Source organism: Anarrhichthys ocellatus, unplaced genomic scaffold (assembly GCF_004355925.1).
Source record: "Anarrhichthys ocellatus isolate YVR2014 unplaced genomic scaffold, GSC_Weel_1.0 scaffold154, whole genome shotgun sequence".
NCBI lineage: Eukaryota > Metazoa > Chordata > Actinopteri > Perciformes > Anarhichadidae > Anarrhichthys > Anarrhichthys ocellatus.
In genome coordinates this window covers 320,315-341,476 of record NW_022280184.1, presented here as the reverse complement: position 1 = coordinate 341,476, position 21,162 = coordinate 320,315, and the positions used below count along the sequence as shown (strand labels likewise).

General features: G+C 40.1%; 2 protein-coding genes across 3 annotated transcripts; both read left to right on the top strand.

Moving 5' to 3' along the window:
- The first annotated feature begins 8,797 nt into the window (after positions 1-8,797).
- Positions 8,798-11,983, top strand: LOC116400191 (putative methyltransferase DDB_G0268948). The gene is made up of 6 exons (XM_031877905.1): positions 8,798-9,092; positions 10,036-10,196; positions 10,319-10,535; positions 11,075-11,175; positions 11,437-11,574; positions 11,755-11,983. Exons 1-6 carry the CDS (start codon positions 8,982-8,984, stop codon positions 11,843-11,845), a joined length of 819 nt encoding a protein of 272 aa, XP_031733765.1. The 5' UTR covers positions 8,798-8,981; the 3' UTR covers positions 11,846-11,983.
- Positions 11,984-14,609: 2,626 nt separating this feature from the next.
- LOC116400187 (putative methyltransferase DDB_G0268948) lies at positions 14,610-20,775 on the top strand. Of its 2 annotated transcripts, none has more exons than XM_031877897.1 (6): positions 14,610-14,927; positions 15,038-15,198; positions 16,168-16,384; positions 17,772-17,875; positions 18,007-18,144; positions 18,404-20,775. In XM_031877897.1, the coding sequence occupies exons 1-6, from the start codon at positions 14,817-14,819 to the stop codon at positions 18,498-18,500; spliced, it is 828 nt and encodes a 275-aa protein (XP_031733757.1). In that variant the 5' UTR covers positions 14,610-14,816; the 3' UTR covers positions 18,501-20,775. The 2 variants fall into 2 exon arrangements, with proteins under 2 accessions (XP_031733757.1, XP_031733758.1); XM_031877898.1 differs by having other exon boundaries at positions 14,898-14,927; positions 15,027-15,198.
- The last annotated feature ends 387 nt before the right edge of the window (positions 20,776-21,162 follow it).

Genomic DNA, 21,162 nt, shown 5'->3' with positions numbered 1-21,162 from the left:
TAGAAATAGGTTACCTCCTTGTTTCAGCGTGCCGCAATGTACTCTATGAGCAATGCATAAAATACATAAAACCTAAAGGAACATTGGAAATGAAATTCATTTTTGTTGTGAAAATATTTATAATTAATAAAGTTCATATGAAGTTCAGAAGGCAGGTTCCTAAGGTTTTAACATTGATATGAAACCAGCTATTTCGATTGGAAGTCAAGAAATAGCACACCCGTATGTTCGCAATAGCTTCGACCATGTATGCATATGCAACTTGTTAAGAGATTGTAGAAAAATATGAAAGCATAAAAGTATAACCATTACAACATATAACTTGTTTACACTTTTTATGTAAAAAAGTCACTCAAGCCTTATATAATTCATCCTGTTGAAACAGGATCAAACCGGTTAAACATCCTGTCGTTGATCCAGAAACAGGAGGACTCATGTGTGAGTGACTCATGATTTAGAGGGAGGTTCCAGCCTCAGATAAGGCAAGGCAAGTTTATTTCTATAGCACATTTCAACAACAAGGTAATTCAAAGTGCTTCACATAAAACCATTAAAAGCATCAAAACATAAGGCAAAAGAAAAGGAGATTTAAAAACAATTAAGAACATTCATTGAAACATTAAAAACATCATTAAATCATTAAAAGCACTAAAAAGCAGTGTAAGAAATAAAATACTGTATTAAAATACAGAAATGCAGGAAATTGATTAATATCCTTGAATCTGGTTCAATTAAAGGCAGCAGCAAACAGAAAAGTCTTCAATCTTGATTTAAAGGAGCTGAGGGTCTCAGCAGACCTGCAGCTTTCTGGGACTTTGTTCCAGATATGTGGAGGAGAAAAACTGAACACTGTTTCTCCATGTTTAGTTCTGACTCTGGGAACAGAAAGTAGACCAGTCCCAGACGACCTAAGGGGTCGGGATGGTTCATAAGGTAGCAGCAGATCAGAGATGTATTTTGGCCCTAAACCATTCAGTGCTTTATAAACCAACAGCAGGATTTTAAAGTCAATTCTTTGTTGGACAGAAAGCCAGTGCAAAGACCTCAGAACTGGAGTGATGTGATCCACTTTCTTGGTGAGGACTCGAGCTGCAGTGTTCTGAATCAGCTGCAGCATTCTGATTGACTTTTTACAGAGACCTGTAAACACACCGTTACAGTAGTCGAGTCTACTGAAGATAAATGCATGGACAAGTTTTTCCAAATCCTGTTGAGACATAAGTCCTCTAATCCTTTATATATTCTTCAGGTGATAGTAGGCTGATTTTGTAATATTTTTGATATGGCTGTTCAGGTTGAGGTCTGAGTCCATAACTACACCTAGATTTCTGTCTTGGTTTGTGGTTTTTAACATCAGTGATTGAAGCTGAGCGCTGACTTTCAATCATTCGGCCTTGGTACCAAAAACAATTACTTCTGTTTTATCTTTGTTTAATTAAAAATAATTCTGGCACATCCAGTTGTTGATTTGTTCAATGCATTTACCCAGCCCTTGTATGGGATTATACTCCCCTGGTGATATAGTTATGTAGACTTGTGTGTCGTCTGCATAATTATGATAACACACTTTGTTGTTTTCCATAATCTGAGCTAGTGGAATCATGTAGATGTTGAACAGAAGAGGCCCCAGTATTGAACCCTGGGGAACACCACATGTCATTCTAGTCAGCTCTGATGTGTAATTAGCTACAGACACAAAGTATTCTCTGTCCTTCAAGTAGGATTCAAACCAGTTGAGTGCTGTACCAGAGAGTCCCACCCAGATTTAAGCATAAAAGCAGCTGCAAAACTGAGAGAACGGGCTTCACCCTTAGGGGTGACTGGCTTCACCCTTAGGGGTGACTGGAAGACCCTTCTGCTATCAGGGAGAGAGATTTTTTCCAGTTTAGAGACTAGATTGCCCTTCTTTTATAGAAGACCTTGTGAGATGTTTCTGCTATCAGAAAACAGCTTACAGTGACTGATATATTTTGCACCACATAGACTTTCCTTGAATTTAAATTGTTTTATGTAACCGTTTTGAGAAAACTTTAATAAAAACACAGCATTACCATTTGTAAGTGACTGGGACTCAAACTGAAGACTCTGGTTTTTAGATCAAGTTATCCCTCTTTCCCTGCCCTGGAAACGTGTGATACATATGTGACCAGAGGAGCTTAAGGTAAGTTCCCTGGGTGAAGACTTGGCAGTGTTAGTCAAAAATGGTGAGAAAACTAAAATAAGCAGTAGTAAGTAGTAAAGTTACGCTCTACGTAACTACTCATACGGGGTCTTAGGGTTACATCCTACTGAGAGCTCCTAGGGCGCAGCCGTACAAGACTCTCAGAAAGACAAAAATTCTGAAATCCTAACGATTCAGCTACGGGGTGAGATAAAAGGCCAATGGTACACTTCCGACTCATACAGAGGGACACTAAAGTCCTCTGAGGTCGGACTACTGACAGAGTTACCACCGTGTTAGGTGCGATCCTGTCCTTTCCGTTGGGCAGGACCCGCACACACTACAATCTCGTATGCAATCTATTGCAGGAGCGAGGCACTTGGACAGCTAAAGTCTCCACCTTATTTTGTAGCTTGCTGTTACATCCAAACAAGGGTCCTGCACAGGCCAAAAAACAAGACCAGAATTTGGATCGTACCCGCAACTTTCAAACCCGACCTGACGAGAATTTGAGATCTGAACCCTGAGACTATATTTTGTTAATTTTCACTTGATACACTCGATACAACAAATCAGTCTCCCCTCCTCAATTTATTTGCACCTCACTCCGAAACCTGACTACAGCAGAACCCTTGCTAGCGATTTAGGCTAACTACCCACAGTCCCTGCCATTGAGCTTAGTTAATGGATTTGTTTAGCTTTGTTATCAGATGTGCTATTCCCTTACATGAGCATTGGCCTTGTTAATGACTTAGCATGCTAAGTTGCGAATTGAAATGGTCCCAGAGAAGAAAAAAGGCTCTCCTAGTGGATCCCCTAGTTCTTGTCTTGGCATGCTGCATGTAAAAGCTGCACTTGCAAGACCGTAGGCCTGCCTGCACTGTTGCAAACTCCAAAAGACGAACCTGGAGTGATGTTTGGCGTTCCTGTCGAAAGATCTGTTTCTGTTCTCTGAAGCTGTCAAATCCTCCTCAGAGTTTGAACCCAAAAGTGAGGACTATGAGAGCAGAGCAGGGCAGACAGATGGATGATGTCCTCCCAGCCCCTGAGTACGTGGTCACATGGAGGAAGACCCAACTGACTTCACTGTCTGTATAAACAATGTATCACCTGATATTCTGTCATGAGGTTTGTTTGTTATTTTATCTTGTATCTATTCATAATAACTGGCTTTATTTCCGGTCACCTTTTATGTAATGTAGATCATGGTGAGGTTAAAATACAGGGGAAAAGTACTGTTCTATTTAGCCTGTAGACAGTAGCAGAGATCGATTTGACGAATAAAGATAATTCTACAGCTGGATCCTTTCGACGGTTACAATGCAGCTGAAACTCCTTGTTACCTGTTTAGTTAAGGGTTGGTTTTGACATTACCTTAGAGCAAAAGGCACACGCTCAACCCAGTTTGTGGGGATTGCGCAATCTGAGGTGAGGCACAGCTCGTCGCTGCATCACCTCGCGTCTCCTCTCTGTTTGAACAGGAAATGTGCAAATTCAGCGATTTTGATTACAAAAATGATGGTAATCATACAGAAATTACATTTATAGCACAGATCAGCAGATAAATATTAATTTTTATTTTATTTTATCATTATATGATAAAATAAAATAAAAGGCTCCCCTGCCTCCCCTGACCGCACGTCCCTGCGCCACTCGCTAATCGCTCCAATAACAGCTGCTTCCTCCACAGAAATGCAGACTTTTACTACACAACAGCTGCTAGTACAGACAACAAAGCAAGCAACGCTTGAAATTCGTTATCCATGTTGAAATGAATCACTGGTAGCCCAGTTTGTTTTCTTCCGGGTACGGGTCACGTGATAGTGAGTGTGACGAATCAGGGAAGGAGACGTCATGGCTGCTAAGAACCAATACAGTAGCAAACACGGGTGTGGGCGTCATTTTTTCTAAACACATCAGTTTCCGACCGTCCACACTCAAACGCAACCCCGGAGTTTTCAAACACCTCCAACCTCGGGGGTGTTTTCAAACTCCTCCGTTTAGGGTGCTCCAAAACTCCAGCGTAGTGTGGCCGCTCAGTGTAAACGTAGCAAAACATATGTGTTTCCAAACGTAAGCAGAGTAATGTGGACAGGGCCTCAGGCAGTACTGTGATAGAAAATGTTAGTGTGCTAGTACATTTCTACTGTGATTTAGTTTATGTGCCTTACTCACTAACAAAACTATATGTGACATATGAGTGTGTACTGAGGAGAGTGGTGACAGGACCATATGGGTTATCTCCGCCTTTGCTTTGATAAGGGGAAGTAACCAAATGGGGGTTGCAGTTTAACCAGAGAATGTTTAGGTGTGAAGATTCCCAGGGATAATCAAAGGTAATAAAGACACATGTCTTTGTGTGACAAGGCTCAGAAGACGAAGGGGTGACTGCAATGGGGAGCTTGAAATTGCTGATCAATTGTTGTAATGTAAATACCTGATGTTCCCCCCTACTGTGTGCTGAGATGGTTAAGAGCAGGAGACAAACTGAACTCTTGGCTCATTCCTCTGCAGACTGTTTTTGCAGTCAGTATGACGGTGAAGCCTTCTCTGGCCAGAGAATAAATACTTAAAAAATTTCTTTCCTCAATGTTTCTTGTTTCAGTATTCAGTATTATAGGACTCACTCGGTACTATTGAATAGTTTTTTTCCACCACAGTACCTACTGTATTTGGAAAGCACTGAATCAAACCAGATAAGCAAATCACCAACTCCTAAATGTTGTTCATGCTGTGTGTCCTCTGTGTGGCACGGCAGGTAAACCCGCTGTGGCTTCACAGGAGCTGCTGAGAGCCTGTATATCTTGTAACACAGGAATATGTCACTGCAGTCATCACTCAATGGGGAATCTATGTTGATGTGTATGCAAAACACATCAACCAATTATTGATACTCACTTCGTAATCGAATGGGGATTAGATGGTGAAGATAAAAAAACGTTTGCTGATCCTGATAAAGATTGCTTAGTAGATGAATAACTCTTAGCGTACATACATTTTCAAAAACAAATGATTAATGACAATATATGGCCAATGTTGATATACAGTACATACTCACTGACTCCCAATGAGTTCTGCAGGTTAAGATTTAAAAGAAGAATAATCAATTGCATCAGCCACACATTTTATTTTTATGAAAAACACATTGACAGAACAAGCCACTTCAAAGGCCAAATTCTGGATTAAAACTATAAATTCCAGTTGCAAAACCAGTGGCATAAGGTATACAACTGCACACTATCATGACGAGGCTTAGTGAACGCTTGTAACCAGTTATGAAACAGACAAACACACACATACACACACCATCTGTAATTGTTGCCGTTATATATTTTATTTCTACATAATTTTTATAACTCATTCACTTTGTCCAAGAGCAATATCATAATTGATAATGAATTTCAGTTGAACTTGTTATTTACACATTATTTAATTTAGTACAAAATTAATGGTGCTATTATTTTCTCTATTATTTATTTTCTCTTACACCTCGTTTGGTTGGTCTCGTTTGATTGAGACTTTAGCGTCAGTGTTTTGGACGTGGCAGGGACAGTGTGTGAGTTTTCACTGGTTACATGCAAAGTGTCAAAATAAACCTCCGTCTTCACAGGAAGTTAGGTATAGGCAACAAAACCACGTATTTAGGTTTAGGAAAAGAGCGTGGTTGACGTTAACTTGACTGACTCGCAACTCATGTGTTTACCGGATGACAAACGAGTCACAAACTAGCTACTCACTTGAGTCACTTATAGCGACATTAACGACTCACAAGAAGCAGTGACAACATGTTGAAGTTTACATTTAGTTTCACACGGGACAAGAACACTGGTCTCCCGGATGAATGTGCTGTGTTTGTTTGACCCATACGCCTCCCTTCCCACTCACCCTGTGGTGACTATCTTGTTCATTATACTAGGTCAGGTGCTCTGACCGTCCAATAATGATGCGGGTGGGTTTACTGTATCAGACATCAAGGGGCACTGACCAACCGCTGGTATTTGACGAGTTGAGACCAGGTTTTTACAACACCTCACAGAACTTCGTAAATGAACTATGCTGAAATGCTGAAAAACCAATGCTATCGTTTTTCTTGGGAGGATGGACTCCACACGTGGGTAGGAAGGCCAGGTGAAAAGTCTGCAGCTCATCAATCACTGTGAAAAGTGAGTACAAATATTCACGTACACAGCCACACATTATTTTGCTGTCATAAAGGGGGTTTCTGAGGCTGTGATATGATATGAAAATCGCTTAATTTAAAGCTAATTGAGGCATATTCGGTATGCTCGGGAGTATTTACAGCAGCAAGCTTGAGTATGTATCACTGGACCAAAATAACCTAATGTTCATTGTGATGAAGGAACATGTCCCCCAGTCTGACAATGTTGGTCATTGATGTGTTAAGTAATACTTTTGGACAACAGTATATCAGACCTTACCAACACAGACAACAGGCTACTTGCTATGTTGGTGACAGTAAGAACAATATCACACCTTCTTTTTTTTAAGGATTTTTTTTCCTTAAAGCAAATAAATGAGGAAACAAATGTACAAGTCCAGTAGGTTGTGCATTAATCTCTGATACTTAAATGCTTTAAACACAAATAAACAAATACTGATAAAACATTTTCATTGAGCCAAACTTGCTCTGAATTTTCAGTATAGTACTTTTGAACGTTATGGCCCTGAGCTCCAGACTGTGACATTTTAGGTCACCCTCTAGAATCAATTTTGGACGTGGCAATGACGGTGTGTTAGTTTTCACTCGTTACATGCAAAGTGTCAAAATAATAGTTTTCGACAACAGTATATCAGACCTTACTAACTCAGACAACAGGCTACTTGCTATCAGGATCGATTCACTTGTTTTAATGGGAGTTGTTGACAGTAAAAACAATATCACACCCATTTTTTCTTGTTCAAGGATTTTTCTTTAGTAAAGCAAATAAATGAGGAAACAAATGTACAAGTCCAGTTGGTTGTGCATTCATCTCCGATACTTAAATGCTTTAAACACAGATAAACAAATACTGATAAAAATGTCTCATTGAGCCAAACTAGCTCTGAGGTTTTCAGTATAGTACTTTTGAACTTTATGATTTATAGTAGTGTGCAAGAATTGTATTTAGAACGATTTATCTTTAGAAATGATTATCAAATAATTGCTTAGACCTGTAAACAAACAAGTATCCAACAATAACTTCTGTACGCCCATGTGTACCAATCTGAGTTACTAAGGATCAGAGAGAAACAAATTATTATGGAACACATGTGATGTAATCTGTTGATTATGTTTTGTATAATACAGTCCAACAACATATGATATGATGAATAATGGGTTTCCCTCAATGCCTCTGATGCAATGTTTGATGATGTCAACATTAATGAGTGCCCATGGGACGGTACACTGTATGCTTTATTTTTCAAAGGTTATTAATGTAGAGTGACTAAGTTGGAAATGGCCAACAGGCCATTATCTCCATTATCCCTGGAGAGCAATTAAAACATGCCTGGCTACCCTGGAGTGCCACCCTGGGTAACCAAACCAAAACAAATGTGTTTTTCAGTTTGGCAATTGGTCAAGAGAATGAACAAGCAAACACACAAGTGTAACCTTGGTTTTGGAAAAACAGAAATGACTGACCTTGTGACCTCGCACATGTTTGACTGTGATGACCAGCCTGATCACACAGAAGTACGTGAAATGACCATGATCTCTTAACAGCACATTACGTGGTGGTGGCAAATGATGAAAGCAATGAAAGTCAATTAGGATTCTTTTTTCGTGGTGGACACATGAAAAAAAACGTATCCACGTGAATGTACAAGCCTCAGAGATAGTGACTTAGTACGAACAGTGAGAAAGACTACGTCAGTTGGGAGAGGAGGCACAGGACATTCAACCACTCATTTCTCGCATTCATGTGAGATCATGTGGGTTATGACAGTAGAAGTCACACTTTTTATGGTACTTTCATTCAATGTACTTTGTACTAAAAGTAACATGATTTTCTAGAGACACTGCCGACACCATGCAGCAATTGTGATGAATGAAATGGCAGATTAAAAAACCTAGTCAAACACTGCAACATATATGGGCAGGTCGTGCAAGATTAATTCAACAATATTCTCCTTCATTACCTCTCTTTAAATGCATTTTCAAGTGTCCTTGAGGGAGACACTGATTCCCAAGTAGCTCCCTTGGCACCTCACAGCAGACCATTACTCTTAAAATGCAGGGGCAACATTTTGTGTACGTATCTATAAATGATAATAAAAAATATAGTTAAAGTTTAAATAGTTAGATAAGGATCTATCTTGAGGAGCGCACATGAGAGATTGTGAATGCAACATCCACACCGGTCTGTTGCCTAAAATGCATGCACTTAGATAAGAAACTAAGCAGTTTTATAAAAGTGTGTATCGAAGCAAAAGACAGAGACTGAGTTTTCACTTGCAAAAAGTACATGTGAGCACATGCAGATACATTGGTGCACTTGCAGAAGTGTGGCAACTAAGATCCGAAGTGTTTTCCACTCATTGTATCAATATGCATGCTCTGGCCAGTAAAGGGTTAAGACAAAGGGGTTGTCTCTGTTAGGCATTGTTTTCTAATCAGCAGCTTCAGTGGGTGAAGTAGTGCAGTGTGTGAAAGTGTAGATAGAGAACAGCAGCAGGAATAGAGGTACACGACAGGTTAAAGAGGCTGAAAGCAAGGAAACGAAACAAACGCAAAGAAGACGGGAAGAACGAACAAAGGAGACTTCTCAGAAAGGGCAAAATTGTCAGCAGCACAGAAAGAGAAGAGTAAAAAAACACAATGACACACCGGCTGTTTGAGGGGAAGGATCATGCCTCCGCCTACCAAAAGTATCGCTTTACACCTCCAGAGGAGCTCAACAACATCATTCTTCAATACCTCTCTAAAAAGGTATGCCATGGCCAAATAAACTGTGATAATAAGGTCCGTTCGGGTATCATAGTGCATTTATTCTGCCCATTTGATGCACAAAACAAGAGTAATTTTTCTATTTTGCGATATTCAACAACAGCGGCGGCTGGAGGGCGCTAGGGCGCCGCCCCACCTTGAGCCACAACAAATAAAATTAATAATAATAATAATAATAATAATAATAATAAACTATACAAATTGTCAATATTTGTGGTTTTGAAATATGGGATCACCCAGTAATATGTGTAAAATATGATATCTGCGGTAAATACATGCTTTTCCTGCACGTCCTCTCCGCCTGTCTGCACGTCCTCTCCGCGTGTGCACGTCTCAGCTGGCTGGGGCGCTGGCGAAACTGCCCAAAAGTGGCGGGTCTATGAAGCAGTTTAGCCAATTGCTGATTAAAGATATAAATGTGTAGCCAATCAGCGTCCTCAAATAGATTCAGTTTCGGGCAGAATCTGCGCGTTCCCGTCCGGACTAGTCTCTACAGGCGAGCGCAAGCGCCAGCGCGAGCACTGCTCCTCCAAGACCCGATTGAGAGGAGAACTTTGGCGGAGATTCTGCAGGCCAAAGAGCTGATCCCAGATCAGCCTGACCTCACAATCAGACAGCAGACTATGGAGCTAAATCCAGGTCAAAAGTTTTGTTCATTTGAAAAAAAAATGTGAATCTGAAAGTTCAAGTTGTGGTCTTGAACATTGAAAAATACAGCAATGTATTCAAAATAAAAACAAGTGAATGAAAAGTTTTTTTGTAGTAATGCAAAGTAGTAATGCATGTTTGATACCTTAATTTTTTTTGCTTTAAATCATACTGGGATGTTTGCTGAAATTGATTGGATGTGGCACAGACCTACCTAGAAAATTTTCCACCAGCCGCCACTGTTCAATAAATTCTGCACATCTGTTAACATCCTCAGAAGGGACAGCCACATGTGCTGGCAGTGGATCTGGGATGTGGTACGGGTCAAAACTCGCATCTACTGGCGCCGCACTTCCAGGAAGTGGTGGGTATCGACATCAGTGAGTGTCAACTGGAGGAGGCCAGGGCCGTGCCAGGGTACCCTAACATCACATACAGGTAGGAGTGTGTGAGTCACTCTATTCGTGTGGATGTAGTTAATCTTTGGCAATGAAGAATGACGTTGAAATGCTAATGTTTCAGAAGTATTACTTAGTGTGACCTGTCTCCTGCACTTGCAGGAGGGGGACAGCAGAGGATCTTCCTTTTCCGGACTGCTCTGTAGACTTGCTGACGGCAGCGTCGGCGGCCCACTGGTTCGATCAGTTGAGGTTCCTGGCCGAGGCAAGTCGGGTTTTGAAACCCCGGGGTTGCGTGGCTCTGCTGGGCTTCAGCGACCTTAACACCAGACTTCACTACCAGGACTGTGGAGAAAGACTCAATCACATATATGAAGAGGTGGGTGAAGACTCTATCATGGGAGTCGTGTCAAACCTGATCCGCAGTGCATATGTTTTTGACTGGTGGTATCGTTATTGGGTAAACATTTCTGAGGGAAATTATGCCACGAATAGTGTCAGTTCTCGGTACCAGGACACTTTCAATACTCTTTCAAAAGTACATTCTAGTCTTTTTTGATAAATAAATGAATGAAACAGTAGCACAACATCTGCAAAGATTACCATTGCAATTACTGTAAGCTTCTACCACCTGTTTGACTTCTATTCGTCATCTACAATAATGAAAGAAGTGAATGAAAAGAAAACTATGCTCTCCGTTTGCTTGTCCTGATTGCAGTCCAACCCAGTGGTCTGAGTCTGTTTTTTTCTGTGTCGACAGTCCAGTAGTCAGAACACAAACTCATTTTCCATTATATTATTAAATGTATTATTACTTTGTTTATTGGTTATTCATACAGGGAGACAGACACAGTATTCATGCAACACAAATTCAATACAAAATGGGATGGTTAAACATTCATATGCATCCACTTCCAGGTGAGGCAGGTGCTGTTGCCATACACTAGCAATCGAGTAACTGTAAGTGAGGGTAAGCTGGAAGAGCTCTACTCTGCCATCCCTTTTCCTGACAAAGAGAGGTAATCACCACACAAACCTAAACACACCTCTGCGATAGCTAAATACAATATCATTTTCTGCTGACAGATTTAAGTTGTTAACAAACTGGTTCAGCGCTGAAATCACGATCGTAACTTAATCCGTGACACAGAAATGCAGTTATTATTGTTGCCTGGAATTAATGCTAAATGCACAGTTAAATGAAAAATAAGTGTTTTTATGTCCCAGTATTGTTTAATTGTCTTTATATGTAATAATACATCAATATAATGATACAACAGGATTGAGAGTGTTCAGGTGAAGTCGTCAATCTCGGTGAGGAACCTGGTGGGCTTCATTGAGACCTGGTCCATGTTCCAATTTTACAAGAAAAAAGATCCAAAGGCCGCTGACGAACTGCTGCTTAAGACTCAAAAGAGGTCATCTATCCACACACACACACACACACACACACACACGCACACACACACACATACATGAATTGTACATGTCTGCTATTATAATGATCCTTTTTTTATAAACTTCAACTGTCTGAATGTTTTTCTGTGGTGCTCCACTGAGTACTGAGCTGAATAATCAATCACTGCACTGCTTCACAGGTTTCTGGAGGAGATGGGAGTCATGTCTCCTGACACTGAAATAGAGCAGGAAATGGAATATTTCTGCATCCTGGCTTCAAAACCAGGATAATCAACAGCGTGTGTTTTGAGAGTGAGTTTGTGGGTCTTAGTCGTCGCAATCTGCAATTTATTAACTTGAAAACCGTCCAATTTTTGACTGCATTTGTTGAACGGGGACATTTCTAAATAAACCCTTTTTTTCTGAGTACAACTCTTGTTTTCCCAGTGATTGTTTGTGTAACACAAGTGAAAAAAATCAGCTGACGAATACCTTTGACCAGATTTATGCTATATAATCCTTCACACACTGCTTATTGTCTTAGGGAAGAATGTTTAGACCAGTTTACATATGACAAACTGTATTTTGCTTCTCTTAAAGTTTCATTTTGCACCTCTCAAATAGTTTCCCAAAGGAAACAACTGATCCCTTGAAGCAAAGTGAGAGGTTACACAACTGGAGATTATTTAGAAGCACAACATACCACTGTTGTTTCACAGACGGGGTGCTTCGTCAAGTTTTTTTTTGCAAAGCTCTTGACAGCTCTTAATCTAGTTACTTGAAATGCACAAAACTGCAGGAGTTTGGTTGTTTCAACATCTTGGTCCATTTATTTGTTGTTACTGCTGCGGTGCTCTCTTTATTCTCTGTTCTTTCACAGAGGGGTAGAAGACAGCTTGGAGAGGTTGTACCTGCTTTGTGGACTGCGAATGAAGCTTATTAAGTAACTTGGGTTCATGCTACAGCTTTTCACAAAGAAACAGAATGCAAACAAATCTGTCCTATAAAAATGTACAGTAATTATCTTTTTAATAACAAGTAATGAGAGATAGAACGTGCACATGAATGGATATACTGTACGCAAACAGCAATAGTTGTCCTTGGCAAACTAATGGCATTCACCAAATCCAAGTTGTGGTGTTAAAATAAAACAGCAAGATTATCGGCATCATTGGATAGTACGGGTATATTATCGAGTATAAATTAGCATAACATGTGCAATAGTAAAGATTCAGTGTCCAAAAGTGACTTAAAAAGGGTAATGGTAACAAAAACCACCTATAATGGCTTGTGCATGAACCCATTATTCCTCACACCATAAGGGGTGAGTTATACACATTTTAAAGAGACACTATGACAGTTTAGCAAAAGTTACATATTCTCACTCTAAGTAAGTCAACTTGCAGTAGGAAAATAATTACGTTATAGTAATATAATTAAAGTTTTGACCAGAGTGAGATCTAACTGAAGCTAATGTTAACCTTTAAAAGTAACTGACCTTTATAATGATTACAGATCACAATTGACCTTTCACTAAGTCCCACCCATGGACTGCAGGCCAATTATAGCGTAGCTTTGCCAGCTCTGACCAGGGGCCGACATCTATCGGGCTTGGCTGGTTTCATGTATTTGGAGCTCGTCACGGTAAAACGTTATGTAACTTGGATACTGGTCACCTGGAGAGGTTGGAAAAAGATATAAGTTTCCAATACATTACATTTCTATGAAAAAATCTGTGGAGCTAACATTAGCAGAGTGCTTTAGCACATCTTTAACTAGCGTTAGTAAATCTATTCTAAGCTAACTGAAAATGTTGTTATAGTAATGCACATGCTGCTTTTGTTTTTTAATGGTTGAAACACTAAATGAAGACTTACCTGGCTTTCACACTGTGATCTGCTGGCTTTAGCTTCTATCTTTATCTTTTTAACCTGTTTTCACTGCTGAATCAGTTTGACATCCTGGATACATTCTTCAAACTCATATTGTAGACCCTTCTGTCTGCTTCTCTCTGAAATTGCATTTTTGTTTTTACATAAATTAGATATTTAAAATATTTCTTCAGGGAGTGCAGTTTGTGACAGTCTGGGCTCCATGTAGCTCTGACAGATTGACAGAGTTGGAGCGAGGGCTTAGAAAAAGGTCAATTGCTTGGAGACTTTTTTTCATATGGTTGAACAATAAAACCATTGTCGGAATTTGAGTTCTTTGAGTTTACTGCTTTTTACACCTAAGAAACAGACTGACTTGAATTCTGCTGACAACTACATCAGGGTGTCACATTTCTACAACACTGACAATGAATAACGAAGAGCCCTCGTTAAATAGCAACTTGACATTATGAAATACAAGAATACAGTCCACATTGACCAGGCCGCTCGGACTCTTACACCCCCTGGACAATCATTTACACATCCTTGCACAACTATACATGTTTAAAACAGACACTTTAATAAAAGACATATTTTTATGTTGATGAGCAATTTGCATATTTGTATTTTTAATGATGTCTTTACTCTGTCTATTGTTATGCACTAATCACCGAGTCAAGTTCCCTTTTTCAAGTAAACAAACTTGGTAATAAATCGTTTCGGATTCTGAGAGATTCAGACAAAGGAGAGTTGCAGACAGGATGTTATTGTAACACTCTTCCACATACCATTCGTACATCACCCTCATCATCTCCAAGTGGTTTTGATTGCTTCTGACAGAAATTAATACTATCACATGAGCTGATCTATACTCCCACAGACCTGCTTGACTTTGATTTCCGTTCAACATAATTATCATGGATTACATGGATCATGCTCAGAAAAAAATGTAAAACACTGATGCCACATCATGAAAAAAAAGTCTTGGAACTGTTCCTTTAATGGAGTTCATTGTCAAACATGCCACATACCAGTGAAAGTAAGGGGACCTCCCTTTCCCATGCACCCCTGTTGCCCCCTTTTGTGTGTGTGTGTGTGTGTGTGTGTGTGTGTGTGTGTGTGTGTGTGTGTGTGTGTGTGTGTGTGTGTGTGTGTGTGTGTGTGTGTGTGTGTGTGTGTGTGTGTGTGTGTGTGTGTGTGTGTGTGTGTGTGTGTGTGTATGTGTGTGTGTGAGAGAGAGTGTGACTGCCGGCAGAAGGGACTAAACAGGATTTTCAATGTGGAAGTTTGTTCCTCTTATCCAATAACAAAACACAAGATAAAATACATAGCTTTTTTCTCTTTTTCAAACGTATGCTGGATTAGCTGTTGAGAGAGGGGATCACCTAGCTATGGCTTACCGTCTGTATGAAGGAAAGGAACATGCTTCATCCTACTGGAGGTACAGGATCTCTCCATCAGATCATCTGATACAAAAAGTGCTTAACTTCCTGGAAAAACAGGTAGTGCACATGGAAAATGTATTTTAAAAAGGATATATTACCATTGTCATTGGATAATAGCAAAACTAACATTACAGGAATTTCATATAACATGCAAAGTATTTCGTCAGATGGGTCATCCCTTTGAGCTGGCAGTGGATGTCGGTTGCGGCTCAGGTCAGGGCACACTGCTGCTGGCTAAACACTTTGCCTCCGTGGTGGGGACAGATGTTAGTCCTGCCCAGCTGGAAATGGCTTTGCAGTATGCCAAAGAGCCAAACATCACTTATAGGTAAGTGTGGAGCAAATCATCTTTTTGTATAACTCAAATTACATCAATGCACTCTGAATGCAACTTGTGTCTCCTATTAGATAATTTATCTTTGCCATAATTGTTTCCCTGGCTAAAGAGTGTGAGATCAAGCAAGCCTAATAATGTAAATAATGTTAAGTTAAAATCAACAACTATACCATTAACATCACATCATTAGTTGCAGCTCTGACAATCTTGTAAGCTATTTCATTGAATCTAGGCCAAAGCAAGAACAATGTGACCCTTGTCTGGTGAAAGTCGGTCATGCAGTAAGGCCCAGACAATGGAAGAAATGTGCTGTCAGCACAGGACAGTGAAATCCTCTCAAGATATGTGGCTTGTCACACAAGGTTGGTGGGTACAGTATGTGGAGAAAAAAAATCTTCCTTTTAATTGATTTTAGAACTATTTTGCACATTTTTTTTTAAACTAAATGAAAGACCAACTTCCTAATGCAATTTACAACGTTATTTAACATTTCAATAGTAATGCTTTACATTTTGTTGCTGAAAATTGTATTGCTGCCACACATAAATTGGATCTTTTGTGCAGATTATAATGTGAAGGCAGCAAGTGAAACAGCATCATCTTGTGGATGTTTTTAGTCAATGAAGCTTTCCTGAGGGGCACAGTTATCTTATCAGTCAATTGCAATGCCAAATAGGCTCATCACTGACGGACAGCTGAATTTTAAAGAGGATAAAAAAAAAAGGTCTCGTGTCGATATGCAAGGTGACTTAAAATGAGCTTTGTTGGCTGTCGCAGAATGATTGATTTAGAATGATTGATTTGTAATTGATATGTCATTTGATACAAGATATGAATTGGATAGGAATAGGAATTGGATTCAAAATAATTTAAAAAGTGGTTACCTGCAAACCTTCTCCCTTTCATCCTACTGTCGGCAGTGGTCAGAAGTTTGATTCGGCTATACTGTTCTGTCTTTAGACAGTGTGTGGCCGAGGAGCTGCCGTTGGCTGACAGCTCAGTGGACTTGATGACGGCCATGTCTGCCTTCCACTGGTTTGACCGACCTCGCTTTCTCCAGGAGGCCCACAGAGTCCTGAAGCCCCGTGGCTGCTTGGCTCTGCTCAACTACACCATTGACATGCAGCTCAGCTACAATGACTGCTGCTCACATACACTCAACCAAGTCTGCAAAGAGGTGCTAACAAGAACATTCACCTGAGAGAAGTTATTGTAAATGTGCATGTAAGGCTGTTTGTAAATACAGCACAGGTGTCGCTAATAATATTAACAATGGCTCTGCCCTGGTCCCAAGTGTCCCAGTAATCCATGAAAGTGTGAACGTGAGCTAGTGTTAGCAATACCAGGACCCTGAAACTGCCATCATTCATTTTATTACTTACACCTGTGTTTTTTTCTACTGTGACATGTCTGCTGTGGAAAAGGCTTGCAATTGAGATGTATTATTTATCATAGAAAATACGAAAAAAACAGGTATTATATTTTTATATATTTCATAGAAATATACACACTTTTATACACTTTTTATGGTAGTGGAAAACACAGAGACAAAAGCATGTTAATACCGTTATTGTTTCTCCCCTTTGCATTAGCTGGGGTTTTGTACCAGAATCACCACCTGGCTCATCTGCCTGACTCATGAACTCAAAAGGAGAATCCTATTTTTTGCAGTTCTGCAGGTGTAGGAGACATACTCTCAGTCATCTTTATTAGACATGTCTTTCCAGAACAATTAATGGCCTTCAAGGAGAAGGCAAAAACCAGGCAGGACACGCACTGGTCAATTTTGAGATTTTGGGCTATTTTGCTTATATAACGTGTTCTTTCAGGCTAGTGGGAAGAAAACATCCAAAACGCACATTTAGGTGGTTGTTTAAATGCTTTGTCTATTTGCGTATTTAGATTTCTCTTATATTCACCAAAAGTTAGTATTAGATAATGCATTATTAGCATATCAAATTTTAGAAAACTTGTAACCCAAGTCATCTAGTCATCTGTAGTGTCTTCCAAAGTTGATCTTAGAATACATATCTTCAAAGGCTATTTCCTCAAAATTATTGAAATTTCAATACATTTCCAGTAGCTTGACACCAAACTTTCCAGTTTATTTCTTATCTATATCCATTCTACATTTTCAGAAAACTTGTGATCCAAAAAAAATAAATTTGTCCTAATGTAAGTAATCAACAAGTTTAATGGTGATATCTAAAAAAAGGTTCCCCCCTATGCTTCTGAGGTGTCTTACGTTAATCAAAAATGAACAACAGCATCATCTTGTGGGTGTTTTTAGTCAATGAAGCTTTCCAGAGGGGCACAGTTAGCAGTTAATTGCAATGTGGAATATAAATTGGTGTCAGACACCATTAAAATATTAATAATAACTAGCAAAAATATACACTATCTTTCAAACACATATAGCTGTGTACTAAAGGTATTGTTAAATAGCTTAAAACACATCAGAGAGGAAAACATATCCGGTTCATGGTATGCTGTATATATACATATATGCCGTTATTATTACAGTGGTGACAACCTCATGACTCCCTGTCTCTTGGTTTCACCAGTTTTATGCAGCCTTGCAGCCTTACCGCAGTGCCCACCTCGGTCCCAGCTCTATTGAGATTTACCGGAAGGCCTATGAATCCATCCCTTACCCTGACAAGGAGTGGTGAGAGCATGTTTTTCGTTTGGTCAATTTCTGCAAATCCCATCGCTGGTTTAGAAAAAAAAAACGTCAGTGAGTGATATGTATGTGAATGTGCAGTACACACATTGACTGTGTTGTTTTATGTGTTACAGGTACGAGTGCGTGTGGGTGGAAAGGCCTATGCCTCTGTCCAGTTACATGGGGTTGGTGGAGTCTTTCTCCAGCTATCAGGCGCTGCTGAAAGACGACATGCAGAAAGCCACCGCACTCTCTCAAGACATCCGTCAAAGGTAAAATGCATAATCATCCATACAGTACAGTATACACATGCGTCCATATCACACATGTTTGACAATGCTCTATAAAAATGATAAGCATTGCTGACCTATGAATTCATTTTTTTTACATTTATCTACATTCTGGAGCTAAACATCCTTTCAACAGATGACATTATTACACGGATGTTTAATGGGTCCGTAAAAACTGGCATATTGGAGAGGTAAGTGAAACTACACCCGCTGACTGAATGATGACACCTTGTCTCCCCAGGTTGATGTACATAATGAGGGTGACCTCTGTGGAGACGGAGGTGGTGGTGGCTGTGAAGTATTTTTACCTCCTGGCCTGCAAACCGCAGGAAGCCTGACTCCTGCCAGTGCTCGCATTTTCAACGAAGTCATGAAGAACCTTACGCTACCCCCCAGTCTTTTCTCAACTTTTCTGAGTGAAAGTTTTCTCCTAGACATCTATATACAGGACAAGTTAGTTTGTTAGATGTTTGCTACACATGTAAAAGCTCTGTTTTTGCCCACAAATGCCAATTGTTTTAAAGGAATTGCTTGAAACTTTTGGTAATACTACTATTCACTTTCATGAGAGTGGAATACATTTTGTCATCTAACTCTCGGCTTTCTTAAACTATTGCTTTTGAATTACACCAAGGGAGGTTCTACAGGTGATCAGCTGTTTCTTAAAAAAACAACATGCACACACATTTTATTTGAACATTTAGTGATTTGCGAAAGTACACAGATGATCTTTGTGTGAAGCCTTCTTATGCATTAGCAACACTTGAATATCGTAAATAATCTACTCGTAATGGTTCACTTTCTATGGCTCTCCCCCTGTGAACGAAGTATAGAAGAGAAGTATTTGAGAGGTTGTACCATGTACCACTAGAGGGAGACATGGGATCAAAAGTGATGATTGGCACTGTCTTCATGTGAGACACCAAAATATATATATATAACTCTCTATATATATACAGTATATATATTATATACATATATAGTTATATATATATAGTGTCAGAGCTGAGACACGTCTGCTCCTTTCTGCACCAGTGAAAAGTCAGACAGAGAATGACTCTCATCATTCTGAGACATCTTCAGACTCTCTTGCCAAGCTTGAAGGTCTCCTTGAACCTCAGCTGCTTTATAGTCAGCCTTGAGTTTATATTTTTTAAGGCTGATTCCTAAGAGTCTTGCCATCTTGAAACACCTGACTGAGGCTACCTTTGCACCAGCAGTCTAAATGTTTGCTGATCAATCTATGTTAAGCTGCTCTCGAAAGGGAACCGTATTTAATTAATGCGCTTCATCAAAGTAGCCTGCATGTCCATAAGCATTATACACAAGGATAACCGGAGCACAGAGAAGCCACCATCACCAAATGACACACAGGCTAATAGACTGGAGGGTCAGCTGCCTGCAGCTCCCTCCTTGCATCTTTCCGAACAAAAAAGCTTGCGAATGCGGGTACAATTTGAATCGTGACTATGTGCCGTGCCCGTGATTATTTTTCTTTTTGTAGTTTTCGCTTATGCACAACCTCTTACCTGATACATTTTGAACTGATATGACAACGAATTTGCCGGCAACGCATCATTTTGGACTACTCGGCTGTGATTTTGAGAAGGCACTTACCCGATGGCAATAGTTTTTCATTATACATACAAACTGGATATAACAGCTATTTTTGTAACTGTTTGCATCTCTTTCAGTAAATAATATATATTTGTCTTTTAGTCATTTGCTGCCAATTGACTGATGCCCCGGGATAAACCTGTGGATAAACCGGCCTTGCTATAATCTAGCAGGGGACCGCTACCACTAACCCCCTTCTCTGTTTGCTGGAATACACCAGAGAGTGGAAACATCCAAGAACACGTTCACTGACCTTCAGTATCTCTGTATTAAAAGAAAAAGTCCCACTGGCTGACTCATGCTTCCTTACAAGTCTCACAGACTTTGTCATTAGTCGTGTTTGTGATGCTTGTCACGGTTCTCACATCTCTGTGGAAAATGCTCTCAGCAACTTTTTTCTACCACTGGCAGATCTGCTCTGACAGAATCCTGCACTTGTTTTTTTTCTTTACTCACATTCCTACAAACACCAAACATCCCAGATGCCCTAACTTGTGAGGGCTGGCCTTATTTAGGTGTTTGAATCTCAGTCTGTGCTGAAGACATTTGTTACGGACAGAAAGTGTAGCGCAGTGTAGAAGTGTTCAGCCTTCAGTTGTGCTATGCCGGTAGCCGCCGGCGTGACTTGAGGCTGTGGTCCAACTGATCGATGCAGGTTTTGTGAGCGGACACATTTGAATGGTCTGCACCTGGTACCACAGTGACGGCAAGTTGTACGTTTTTATATTCTAGCCTTGAGCTATTTCAGCATCCGACTTTGGCCTCCCTCTGCCGTAAAGCCTTTGTAGTCACACCACACAGTCCTACTGTAAGTGTGTGTATGTGTGAGCTTATTTCTCTGTGAAATAGAAAGTATCATTGATCAAAAGAAGGTGAATCACAATGTTAATCACTATGTGTTTGATTCTTGAGTCATAACATATTTTGAAGGGCATTTTTTATGCAGCGGAATTATTCCAGCATTTACGGCGCTTGTTCAGCGGTGCAGGAAAAACACCAACCAATGCGTTGTGAATCATGTCAGGTGATGCAGCTCAGCCAATCAAATATGGGTATTCTGACAAGTTTCCTGACTTGAGTGAGATGTACACAAACCAGGGGTACTTCTCAAGTCTCTTAATTGTCGTTTCCTCGCTCCTTGCATGGTTTCCTCCATGCATGGTTTCCTCCATGCATCCCTTGGATGGACTAAGACGCAAGTGAGGGAAACGGGGATGCAATTAAGAGACTTGAGAAGTACCCCGTGACACACGGGGGAGAGACAAGGATATAGAACGCAGAGCAGGACTGTTGTAGTGAGAGTTGTGAAAGTCAAATCATAGGACGATTACCAAAAGAGAAAAATGTCCAGAGAGACCAGAGTCATTAGACTCTGACTGGACA